General features: G+C 37.7%; 1 protein-coding gene across 2 annotated transcripts in view; it reads left to right on the top strand.

The window, feature by feature from the left end:
- Nucleotides 1-11050, top strand: part of LOC131036947 (telomere repeat-binding factor 1) — a 44003-nt gene extending 32953 nt beyond the window's left edge. The window contains exons 2-6 of one of the 2 annotated variants that reach the window (XM_057968972.2): nt 6034-6280; nt 8916-9136; nt 9769-9853; nt 10091-10174; nt 10257-11050. In XM_057968972.2, coding sequence (XP_057824955.2) covers nt 6131-6280; nt 8916-9136; nt 9769-9853; nt 10091-10174; nt 10257-10610 — 894 coding nt within the window. In that variant the 5' untranslated portion in view covers nt 6034-6130 and the 3' untranslated portion in view covers nt 10611-11050. The remainder of the gene's footprint in view (nt 1-6033; nt 6281-8915; nt 9137-9768; nt 9854-10090; nt 10175-10256) is intronic. The other variant, XM_057968974.2, reaches the window with a different exon arrangement.
- The last annotated feature ends 2558 nt before the right edge of the window (nt 11051-13608 follow it).

The raw sequence follows: 13608 nt of genomic DNA, 5'->3' as shown, positions 1-13608 counted from the left end.
CGACACAAGAAGCACCGCCAGTGTGTCGGCACCGTCAAACAATCGGTGGATTGGTAACTCATCACAAAATGCCGGTTGGTAACTCATCACAGAGTATTACCAGTTCATACAAAAAGCCGGTTGTCGGTTTGACAAAAATGAAGATTGGTAGAAATGTGTTATGCCGCTTTAATCCCTCATACCGCTTGAGGTCAACATGCCGCTTTAGACCGGTAAACACATTCTGCAAAACATCAATAGTGTGATGACTATAATACAACATACCTGCAAAATACCGGTTGAAACAAATACCGGTTGTGCTCTAACTCATACATACAAAGAGGATCTTAATGCAAGTGTGTGTCCATCAATGACAATCACAACATAAACATCAAAAATGCCAACAAGACCTCGGGACACAGTTAGTTAGTGAGGAACTGGCATCATCTTTGGAATCGGAGTGTGAAGGAGAAGGTAACCTGAAGAAACGAAGGACGAGGCTGCAGGGAGCCCCCGGACCTGGCGAGGGGCGCTGCCCCTCGACCCCGCTGGGGGCACTGCCTCCAGACCCCAGTTTATTTTTGAGCTACAGTACACTTGTTGGAGTTGGGCGAAGGGCATTAGAGATGTCACGGTAAGTGTTGTGGTTGTCCGTACTGTGAGAAAGAAGCCTGTAGCTAAGCATTGGCGGGGAAGGCATAAGCCGTAGAGGGAGACGGATTTGGAGGTTGGGAACAAACAGAGTTTGAGGGAAGGCATTGCAGGTCCGCGCAGTTGTATGACACCAGGGAGTTATTCAGTTCAGTTATTAGCCTTTGGGGAGTGTGATGGAGGATTTGAGGTGTCTCCTAGCCTTTGTGCCAGCGGGTTGTGGCCACCTCCATGCAGGAATGGTACGCTTTGAGGAACTTGGAGTAGGTCTCGACTGGACATGAGGTTGCCTTGGTGGATACAGAGAGGACTCGGGAGGAGCTGACCACCAGGTTGGAGGCAGTACTAGCGTGAGACTTAGCTCAGTGTACCCAAGAGTTGGATGCCGAGAGGGCAACGCCGGTGGCTATCGAGGACAAATTGGCTAGGGAGACAGTATCATTTGAGTAGCAGTTGGTGGAGGCTAAGACTGAAAAACATGTTTTGCAGACAAGTTTGGTTTAGGCACAGGGGGATTGTGATGTCAAAGGAAGCACTAATGTTGAAATCTGCACTTGAGCATCGGATGTCATCTCTATTTTGTATTAAGTCATCTGGAGACGACTTCTTTTTTTTTGTGGGATGATATTGGCGGCAATATTGTACACAGAAATAAAACTAGTTAATTAAGTCGTAATTGTGTTGGTTAGCTGGCAACCGAGGGGTGGCAGTTGCGGTGCGACGGTTGGCGTTCGCACCCCCTCAGTATCTTTATATACTTCTGAATGTAACTTGTGAGGGGACAACGACAATTATGAATGGAATAACATCTCTTATACTTGTCTGATATCTATGGCGTTATCATTCGGCATTACGTGCTTTATCTGTGTACTTTAAGTTATTCACCCGAGAGGGCAAACAAAAGTGCAGGTCTGATTTAAATAAGAAGTGCAGATCTGATTGTGAAGGTTGTGTCCCTTTCAAAGGGCAGAAATAATGAAGAGTTGCTTATGGTGAAAGGGTGTGTCTCTTGCCAAAGGGCATACATGATGAAGAGGTGTGACCTCTCCCTCATGTTAAGAGATATAAAGGAAAGGAATCAAAAGCATCCAGGGAGATCACCATTGATCAGATTAGATCAGAACTGTTACTATGTTACAGGCAGTAACATCCCTGTTCTTGGTGGTATGCACGGGGATGTGCTTAATATGTATGTTTAATATATGAAGCTTGATAATGTTCTTATGCATAATTTAATAGTAATATTAATATAGGCTGCAGTATGTATGACAGTCATAATATACATCGATAGTACAAAGTGATATTGCCATAACTTTGTCCTAAGTCATAAATCTATTCTAATCCTTCTATTCCCCAAGGGAGGTGGGTGCTTCTAGGGAAGGGCAGAGTAAAACCACTTCAATAGAAAGCCCCAAGGGTGAAAGGACTCCTCCTGAAATCTGGGCTGCAGGGTCCAAGGGTGAATGGACTGAGTTCCGGTAATCTGGGCTACATTAAGGAGGTGGTGTCAAGCGCCTGACGCAGCCAAGCCCTCTTCTGAGAATGGGGTCAGATTGGTTTGGGTTTAGGCATGGTTTTAATGGCATCATAAGTTATATTACAAAGAACTAGTTAGTGATCCTTAATTAATAGCAATAGAAGTTAGTAACATAGATGTTCCCCTTGGTAATTGACAGTGTATAAATAGGGGACATTACAATGGTATCAGAGTTTTGATCTTGCCATCCTGCAGGGTAAACACAAATCAATGAATCATTATAGTCCATAAGAAGGAATCTAACAATACATGTATTTGTGTTTATGCTCCCTATTTGCATATATCCATGTGTATGCTCCGTGTTTGGTTCATGCCCGATATGTTTCCAGCATGCATATTCTATGTGTGTTTCATATTGGGAATCATTTTGAACACTCCATGATCATTGCTTGAGGACAAGCAATCTTGAGTGGGGTCGACTGTGATGTCCCCACTTTGAAATAGAATTTAATAATAAACAATAAATAATAAATAATAAAATTAAAATATTAAAAAAGTTAAATTAAAATATAAAAGAATATAATTAAATATAATTAAGATTTAATTAAGTCAATGAATAGTCAAAAGACATAAAATGAAAAATTGTGAGTCCTTCCAATATGAGATATAAAAGGGAGAAGATAACTTCATTTGAGGGGGGCATAATTTGGGAATTAGAAGTGCAGGTCTGATTTAAATAAGAAGTGCAGATCTGATTGTGAAGGTTGTGTCCATTTCAAAGGGCAGAAATAATGAAGAGTTGCTTATGGTGAAAGGGTGTGTCTCTTACCAAAGGGCATACATGATGAAGAGGTGTGACCTCTCCCTCACATTAAGAGATATAAAGGAAAGGAATCAAAAGCATCCAGGAAGATCACCATCGATTAGATCAGATCAGAACTGTTACTATGTTACAGGCAGTAACATCCTTGTTCTTGGTGGTATGCATGGGGATGTGCTTAATATGTATGTTTAATATATGAAGCTTGATAATGTTCTTATGCATAATTTAATAGTAATATTAATATAGACTGCAATATGTATGACAGTCATAATATACATTGATAGTACAAAGTGATATTGCCATAACTTTGTCCTAAGTCATAAATCTATAATAATCCTTCTATTCCCCAAGGGAGATGGGTGCTGCAAGGGAAGGGCAGAGTAAAACCACTTCAATAGAAAGCCCCAATGGTTAAAGGACTCCTCCTAAAATCTGGATTGCAGGCCCCAAGGGTGAATGGACTGAGTTCTGGTAATCTGGGCTACATTAAGGAGGTGGTGTCAAGCGCCCTAGGCAGCCAAGCCCTCTTCTGGGAATGGGGTGAGATTGGTTTGGGTTTAGGCATGGTTTTAGTGGCATCATAAGTTATATTACAAAGAATTAGTTAGTTATGCTCAATTAATAGCAATAGAATGTAGTAACATAGATGTTGCCCTTGGTAATTGATAGTGTATAAATAGGGGACATTACATGCACCCTCTTTATGTAGTTGTCTAGTAGTGGCGAAGTAAAGTGTGGTTGATCTCATCTGAATCATTGTTATCTATTGAGTTCTTAGATTTATAATAGCTTTCCTAAACCCTTCCTATTTTACTTTCTGCATTATCTTATTGAAAAGTTCTACAAAAGAGGCATTTATAGCCAAATCATTTGCCAAATCTCCTTGAAAGTTTAGAAATTTGTTTTAAGTCTTTTTCAATTGTGCGTAAGTCCCCTTGGATTACCAACGCAATCTTAGCATATATTGATTTTGATCAAGAGAGGATAAAGTGACCATTGGAAAACTTTATTCTGTGTTGGTGTGGTCATAAAACACCCGTCAACAGTATTCAAGTAGTCTTATTTTCTTGGTCTCTTTGCATCAATTAAGCATCAGTATACAGATCAGAATTTTACAGCCATACAAGACAGAGTAAACACAAATAAGCATCAAAGTTTGCATTAGCTACATAGTTGATCTTTGATTCCTGCTTATACTTTTAAGAGCATATTTCCATTCGTCTAGACAATGCATGATTGAACTCTATATTACAATCAGATATGATCCGATTGCATTCATGATCCGCAGGTATAACAATAAGAAGATATGCTGTTGGTATGCTGCTCTGTCATGCCATTAACTGGGCAAGCAGGCAGCATACCATCAGTATAACTTCTAATAAAACAACAAACATAATTGCAACAATATTCCATTCGGCTTTAATAACATATACAGATTTCATGCTATCTATGTTTGATATGATGCTTCCACTATAAAGAATTAAATAAACATGCATGAGGTCTGCGATACGATATGAGTGACTCCTCTGGTAACAGTGCCGCAGCCCTGATGCTTATGTAAGCCCCCTTGCGATTCTCCTCCTCTAGTTAAGCCGAGGAAAGAAGGATGAACATCCAAAGAAGTTAAGGCAGCAAGTAATAATGCCGAAGAAGACAAATGTATTCCCTTTGCAGAAGGCCTCCGACGTGCTTTTCTTTCTCCTCCCAATAAAAAATGAGATTTATAGTGCTAGAAGAACTTCCCTGCCAAGGTTTCACTCATGCAGTTTGGTAACGCCTTTCCCATCTTGTTGACAGTGATTCACCACTTTATAGAGTGCGGTGGTGGGGAGAAATGGGATAACGTCTCCACCCCACCTCCCTATACTATCAGCAATTCGGTTCCAAGACAATATTAACTCTAATTAATGTTTAAGAGATCAAAAGAAATATACTCATATAAATATCTATTCATGTGTAAATTATATGCATACATACATACGTATTTATATTCATGTATTTATACGTACATTATTCCATAAAGATAGAAGGTATGTTTACGTATATGCATATACGTATATGTATGTATGTATTCCATATAATCTATATTTGGACATATATCTATATATGTATATAAAATATCATAAGTTAATAAGTCTAATAAATAGATGATTATTAGCCATTCAATTCATTCATAACTATTAGATTATAAAACATAAGGACACAACACATTGGCAACCCATACGGCAGGCAAATTGAGATAAGACTGATCGACCAAGGACTGACAAGGCGAGACAACTACCTAGATGGCCAAGGTGACAACCACTCAAAACAACTTGCTCATGGCTCAGGGTTCAATGGCAAGTTGATCTCTTCCAAAGTCTGCAGTCCTCTCCTTGATGATACTCTCCCTCCTTGAGGGTGCAGCTTATCCTGCATCCACTTGGTCAAAAGAAAATAGTTAGACAAAACTTATCTCCTCATTCATTGCATGAGCATATATATGTACATAAAGTAAAGTTGAACATTAGCCATTCATATTCATTCATGTCTTTCTATAAATTATAGACTTAAGATTACACATTCACATAAGAAAGCAATAAAATATCAATGTTCGGCCTTTCATACATTTGCATTATTTAAATTAAAACCCTTGTTTGGAAGAGGGATGTTACACCTAGTTTACTATAAAATTGGCAGTTGCATCCATTGCAAAGATGCTATGCATGAAGATTCATTTTTAAGGGTAGGACAGTAGATTCTCTTTCCATTGGCATTCAATTTCATTAAGTTTCCAACATAACTTATTTTGGCATGGGACCTGTGTTTTGCACAGTTGTTTTGTAATACATGTCTCTGTGTATATAGTTTTATCAAGTGCTTACCTGCTTGGGTGTAATCCTCTATTATTTTGCCTCCTTGATGTAATTTTATTATTCTAGATTTATTATTAGATTTGCATGTTTCGTTGTTGGAAGTCCTTTTTAGTATTTCTGATTAACTACTATAACTTGCTGAATTTTGACTCCCATTGTTCTTGGTCATATTATCTTTGTTTCTTCCTGCATGGAATATGAAAGGCAAAGCATGCCATATTTAAAATTCGATACTTTATTTGTCACAGGGATGGCACACAGGTAAAATAATTTTTAAGGGTTTGGTAGCACAGGATTAAAGATCTGGTGCAGCAGAGTATTGTTAAGAGTTTCAACTTTTAGTAGATGGGGGCTCCAAAGCAGAAGTGGACACATGAAGAGGAGGCTGCTCTTAGGGCAGGGGTAGAGAAATATGGACCTGGTAAATGGCGTGCAATTCTGAAAGACCCTAACTGGAGTTTGTGCTTGGCATCACGATCCAATGTTGATCTGAAGGTACATAGAGTTTATTGGTTTTGAATTATCTTCTGAGAATTTATAATCTGGTGTTACTTGTATAGATGGGAATCAGTGATACCTTAGATTTCCAGTTGATTGGTTTTTTGCTTCACAGTGTCGTGTAATTACCTTGACGAAAATCAGGGTTTGCTGTAAGTGATGTATGGTCTTGGAGAATGAATTAATGCCTGTTGCTCCTTAGAAGCCTTCCATACACTTAGCATGATTTGCATATATCTTATCTGTCATCACAACATCTTCCTCTCAACCTGGTATATTGTATATGCTTGTGGCAAGAATTAGTATCATGGCTAAGTGAGACAATTTTGTTGGTTCAATTATGCTGCTTGCAGGGGTAATGCTTATTTGATTAAATATATATGCTTTTATTCACTTAATGATCCAATGGTTAAACTCTAATTCCTGGTTGACAATTTGAATGACCTTTTATGGCATAATAACATCTGCTATTTGTGGCTTGAGAAGTACTGGTCTCCACCAACTGCAACAGGAAGGAAATTACTTCAATCAAGCTTCTCATTAAGCCATACATTCCTCTGAGAGGTTTGGATGGGAGCAAAACTACTTTATGTACCCTTTATGTCATCAATTATTTTCATGGCTCTCTGAATGAAGGCAAATTCTTCTAATGTAAAGAAGGCCTAACAAATTTTGTCAAGGCACAGGTGAGAATCATTTATAGAGGAGCAGAAACTTTATTATCATTCTTTTGTGGAATGTTTCTTTTAAGAGGATGCAATTAAAACTGGTAAGAATCTTTTATAGAGGAGCGGAGGCTTCATATTCATTCTCTTGAGGAATATTTCTTTTAATAGAATGTAATTAAGTTGCACATAACTCTTTTACCCAATACTTTATGTACCCCTTATGTCATCAATTAGTTTCATGGCCCTCTTAATAAGGGAAAATTCCTCTAATATAAAGGCCTTTCGATTTTCTTCAAGGAACGGGTGAGAGTCATTTATAAAAGGAGCAGAGACTTTTTGTTTTGGTTGGTAATGTCTTTTTTATACTGGAGTTTCTAACCAGTGAGGGTCACAGTTGGGGGACCCCCTCCCCATGGTTACAGTTCATCTGAGGTATTAACACCTCCAAGCTCATATGTGTGCAACCTATCGAAGCTTCACCTTATCAATCTGCTACCCTTATCACTCCATTTTACTCCTTATACCTCCCACTCCTTATATCTCCCGCTTCTTATCACTTCACCCTTATCACTCCATCTTACTCCTTATATCTCCTGCTCCTTATCACTCCACATGTCTCTTTTGCTGCTCCGAGCACCCTTATCGCTCCACCAAGCACGACCGTTATCTCTCCATCCACGTAGCTCGGAATTCGCAGCCATCAAGAAGTATCGACCATATCCCACCGGGCCATCTACATCCACTGTGGGCTTGCAATTATCGGTCTGCAGGTCCAAGGTCCGTTGTGCTCCTACGTCGGTGGTCAATCAGCCAGCGAGCATTTTTCTTGGCATCAACACCATTCAAACTCAGTTTATCAGGGGGTATCAAGTATCAGTCTGCAGGTCCAAGGTCCGCTGTGCTCCTACGTCGGTGGTCAGTCAGCCAGCGAGCATTTTTCTTGGCATCAACACCATTCAAACTCAGTTCATCTGAGGTATTAACACCTCCAAGCTCATATGTGTGCAACCTATCGAAGCTTCACCTTATCAATCTGCTACCCTTATCACTCCATTTTACTCCTTATACCTCCCACTCCTTATATCTCCTGCTCCTTATCACTTCACCCTTATCACTCCATCTTACTCCTTATATCTCCCGCTCCTTATCACTCCACATGTCTCTTTTGCTGCTCCGAGCACCCTTATCGATCCACCAAGCACGACCGTTATCTCTCCATCCACGTAGCTCGGAATTCGCAGCCATCAAGAAGTATCGACTATATCCCACCAGGCCATCTACGTCCACTGTGGGCTTGCAAGTATCGGTCTGCAGGTCCAAGGTCCGCTGTGCTCCTACGTCGGTGGTCAATCAGCCAGCGAGCATTTTTCTTGGCATCAACACCATTCAAACTCAGTTTATCAGGGGGGACAACATGCGAAACGGGTACAACCTGCAAGGAAGAGAATCAAACTGATGATCACCCTGTTCTAGGGCTCGTGACATGCCGTCACGCTGTGGGGTGAACCCCCAAAAGGAGCAGAACTTAATAATCATTCTTTAGTGGAATATTTTTTCTGATAGAATGTAATTAAAACCTTTTTAACAAAAAAATAAAAAAGTAAAAGTTCAGCATAGCCTCTATCTGATAACTGTACATGCGAATCATGCCATTAGGACAGCTGTTTGGAATTGTTTATATTGTTTTCAGTGAGGCTTTATTTGATAACTGGTACTTAATAAAGATGTACACCCAATTATCAAAAAATCATTTGTTGTGTAATGATCATACTGCATACATAACACCCATGTTTCTGGTGGTAGGTCTTGAATCATATATGTTTGCTTCCTACTTAGGAGATCATTTAAGATCATATAAAATCTATTCTATTTTGCAGCTATTTATTTCAGAAGTTTATTATTGAGTTATAAGAGAGACAATGTTAATGTTAATGGTTGTGATGCTTTCATGTTATTTTTAACAGGATAAATGGCGGAATATGAGTGTTACTGCAAATGGCTGGGGTTCAAGGGAAAAGGCAAGACTAGCACTAAAAAGAAGTACACACAATGCAAAGCACCCTGGCAAGCAAATTGCCCTTAGCTCATTAAGTAATGGACATGTAGATGCCGTTCTTGATGTTAAACCATTGACATCTTTTAAACCATACATACAAAGCTCACATACAAAGAAATCAACTTCACGGTTAGTAACTACAATAGAATTCTGCCTGCATATTTGTTGTTGATGTTACTTTTATGGGTTAGCTACCTGTGCTGCTAGTTTCTTAGTGTCAGGCATGGCAAACTGCTTCAAGCGTGTTTTAATGTATTTTTGTAGTAAGTTGCAATCAAAGTTGAGTTAATTGAGGTTTTTATTTAGCCACTGCTGGAAGTATTTGACAAATAAAAATTACTCTAACCGTGAAATAAAAATCTCTACTTCATAGTTTATATCAATAGTAATAGAGTTTCAGGGGCCATAATTTGTAACTTACTCATAAATATAACAATCAGGCAAAAGTAGCAATATATTAGGTGATGTTAGAAGCAATAGAACTAGAATGACACTCGAGCAGAAAGCTCAAAAATTCACCGCATAAGAATATCAGTAATGGCCTAATAGGCAATAGATTTTCATTTCGAAAGAAGCTATACAGACCTGATCTCCTCTTCAAATTGTGAATTTTGCTCATATATTTGAGAAACCAATGCTTCTATAATTTGATCCAAGGGATCAAAATGCGACTTGAAAGGGGCAAAATATGCTGCCTTGTACATAAAAAGCCTATATAAAATTTGGATTCCAGATTAACAACATATGTAACTTTTTTGTAGGCTTGATAACCTCATTTTGGATGCTGTCTCTTGCTTAAAGGACCCGAATGGATCAAGCAAATCTGCAATTGCAATGTACATTGAGGTAATTTTTTTAAAGCATTACCAAGGGATGTGTTGTGGAAAGCAATTAAAGTGTGAAGACAGCATGATTAGATATATGCTCGTATTTTAAAATCAAGTGAAATGTGAGAGGAACTTGTATGATTTGTGGTTTGCATTTCTATTACTTTACTTTCACTTTCCTTGTGAGTTCTTTATTTTCTTTTATCTTGTTAATAGATATTGAATGATAAAATATCATCAAAATCCATATATGCAGGAGACCCATACTGCACCTCCAAACTTCAGAAGGCTGCTGTCCTCAAAGTTAAAATCATTAACAGCAAGTGGTAAATTGGTTAAGGTTAGTAGTAGCGTGCATTGGAAGCAACATCTCATGGGTAATATGCAGTTAAACATAAATTTATCTATGCTTGGTGATGCAGATTAGACATAACTACATGCTCAATGGCAGTTTCCCACAATCGGAAGAAAAATCTCCCAAAAGTGAGAAAAAGGCAAAACATATTACAGCCATTAATGAATCCTTAAAGAAAGTAGTAGAGAAAGTCAAGATTGAAGTTGAATCCGAATTTGATGTTGAACTAGCAAAAATTAGGACAATGAATGCTGAAGAGGCTGCAAAGGCAGCAGCTATTATCGTTGCTCGAGCAGAAGCAGCTACAGCAGCAGCAGAACAGGCAGCACTGGAAGTTGAGTCTGCAGAAGCTGAAGCGGAAGCTGCAGAAGCTTTTGCAGAAGCAGTAATTATGGTCCTAGCAAAGTTAAGAAATTCTTAATAGGTTTGCACAAAACGAGATTTTGTTTTTCACCATGTTTAGGGTTAGGGTTAGGGTTAATATGTGTATTATTTGAAGCTATTGGTTGCACAGGTGGTTTGGGCGCTCCATCATCTTATATTGCCTTGTCCTGGTGGGTTTACGGAATTAAGATCCTATTGTAGGGTTGAATCTTCAATGGATCGTGTGTAATTAGATTCTTTTCTCTGCAGGAATTGTATCTATAAAATATGCCTTTTTCCTGCATGTAAATATTTTCATTGGTGGCAAAGAACAAACCGTTCTCAACAGTGCCTTGTGTAAATTCATGACATGTGCACATGTAAAATTACTGTCATTTTTTGACATCTGTACAGCTTGTTTAGTGTGAAGAGACTCTTTGGTGGAATGGACAAATTTCATTCAAATTTAAATAATATGTGCATTTATGATTTGGTTTTTTCTTGCTCTTTGATGGAATTTGACCCTCCTGTTGATTCTCGTAAGTTCTCAATAACATGATTCACAATCTTTTCTGGAACACAATCTTTGGTCTATTCTGGTTGGCTTATTGTTTCCAATAAAATGGGTATTTTTTAACTAGTTTATAACATTAGTTTATTTGGAATTATAATTACAATTCCAAGATATTTATTTGAACCAATAGCTATTTTATATGACGGATAAATTTATTTGGACCTATAATTACAACTTCAAAGTTATTTATTAAATAATATTTAATAATTTAATTAAATGTGAATTAACTATACACTCATAATTTCTCTTTATTTTTCTTAAGTTCATTTAGAAACATAGTTGTCATTTATCAATCAACTCAGTCTCTATTTAGAAATTTAAAGACAATCAATTAGAATATCATAGGACTATAATAATTATATCCAAACCAGTTAAAATTTCATAGGATGATTGGGATATATAAATAACCAATTAAAATTTCATAGGATGATTGGGATATATGAATAAAACATGAGTAAAATACCTCAAAGTAAAGATACACCACCACGAACAAGCAAAATGATTCAACATGCCATAGCATAAGATATAATACATCCTTTTGAGATTTTTTTTTTCCCTCTTAAACTATGCTCCTCGAGGACACATCCCTATGTATTTTGCCTCGTCTCTTGTAGGGGATGTTTTGAGGAGTCTGAGATGGTTAAAAAATGTCCCGTTGTCCCCTATTGCCTAAAAAATAGGAGACATCCCCAAAATGGATCTTAAAAGCCAGGGGATGGCATGGGATGGCCAAGGGATGCCTAAGCATCCTCAACTGTCTTAAAGATGGCTAGTTGTACCCTATGGCCCAAGAAGGTGTAAATTCAGTTAAAAAATAAAATAAAAAAAGTCATGGATGGGTCCACAAGGACTTCCCCATCTCTTCAAACATAACTTGAACTTATTTTATTAAAAAAAAAAAAAAACATTCTCATTTTGACATTTGCAAATGAGTGTTGAGTAACTCAAGAGAATAGCAACGAGTTAACGAGGAGTGAATAACAGTTGAAAAAGAAGACCAGGACTTCAAATCCACCACATTAGAGGTAAACACTTAATCTTACTTTTGTTTTGCATTTTTTCAAAATTTCTAACATACAAAAAGAGCATTGTAAATGTATTTTATCTTTTATTTGAAATTGCAAATTTGTTTGAAATTCTTTTATTTGAATTTGCATTGAACAATACCTAGACATTGAGAAGATAGATTGAGTGAAGGCAGTAGTGTCAGAGGTTAGAGATGTGTAAACGTTCATTCACAACTATCACACTTCACTTACTTTGTTTTAGGACATTTTCGAGAAAGGAGTTCCTCAAACCTATGGAGACTAGATATGCCAACTACTTCATTTTTCTAGAGAGGGTGCTTTACAACACAAAGTCGGCTAGATGGCAAGAGGCAAGCACATCGGAAGGAAGCATTGTGAAACCAAAAAATCTTTCATGATGATTGGTGGTCCACAACGAGGTAAGAAAATTACTCATTTTATATTTCAATTTTTAATGTATTAATTTAATAATTTATTAATGTTTCTAACTCGTAAAATATTTCCAGTTCTTTTTGTGATTTTATTTTTTGTAACTTGTTGGCACTTGCAGATATGTTTGCTCCTTCATTGAGTGTATTATGCGAGTGATTAGATATGTTGACATTGACTTTCCTAGCCTTGGAGAGATTTATGATACCTTTATTAACATGATTGGACAAATTAAGCAAGCAATTCATAACAGAGACCCTACTTTAAGATTTAATGAAGAGCATCTTATGCCCATTGTGACGTGAAGGTGTAAAAGATGAACACACTGCTTCATATGGCTGTCTATAATCTCAATCCCAAATAGTGTGCAACAAGACTTGGGAAAGTGACTCCATCTTATGATGAAGAGGTGAAAGACGACTTCATGAAGGTCCTTGGGAAAATGTGTACTGAAGAGGAATTTGCTTTATTTTGCACATAGTGGCTTACATTTATCAATCTTTGTGGTCCAATTTTTAGCAAATTGGAGGCGAGGTCAAATAGAGCTACATTAGCTCAAATTGATCCATTGGATGGTGGACGTGGCATGACAAAGATGCATTAGAGTTAAGGTTATTTGCCATTCGTCTTCTTTCACAGGTTGCCAATTTCTCTATTGTAGAGAGCAATTGGTCCACATATATCTTCATCCAATTGATAAAGTGGAACAACCTTACCTCTAGATGATTGGAGAAGCTAGTGGCTATACACAATGCTTTGCAGCTATAGGATTGACAAATTCTTGAGTATCGTCAAACTTCAACCCTATGCTAGTATGAAAATCTCAAAGATGTTATATAGATTGATGAGGAGGAGACAAAGGAGGGATTGCTTTGGGTTCCATTATTTGAGCAACCCCTTATAATGGTAGTGATTCAAACTCAAGTTTTGATTTTGATTTAGATCTTCTAGTTGCATCTAGTGGTTAGGGTCAACCATATAATTTTTATGTTTGTCATTTCCTAGTTGAAACTTGGAGCCTTTGG

This window comes from Cryptomeria japonica, chromosome 11, assembly GCF_030272615.1.
Source record: "Cryptomeria japonica chromosome 11, Sugi_1.0, whole genome shotgun sequence".
NCBI classification, from domain to species: domain Eukaryota; kingdom Viridiplantae; phylum Streptophyta; class Pinopsida; order Cupressales; family Cupressaceae; genus Cryptomeria; species Cryptomeria japonica.
The sequence above is the reverse complement of the archived record's forward strand: the minus strand, read 5'-3'. Positions and strand labels throughout refer to the sequence as shown.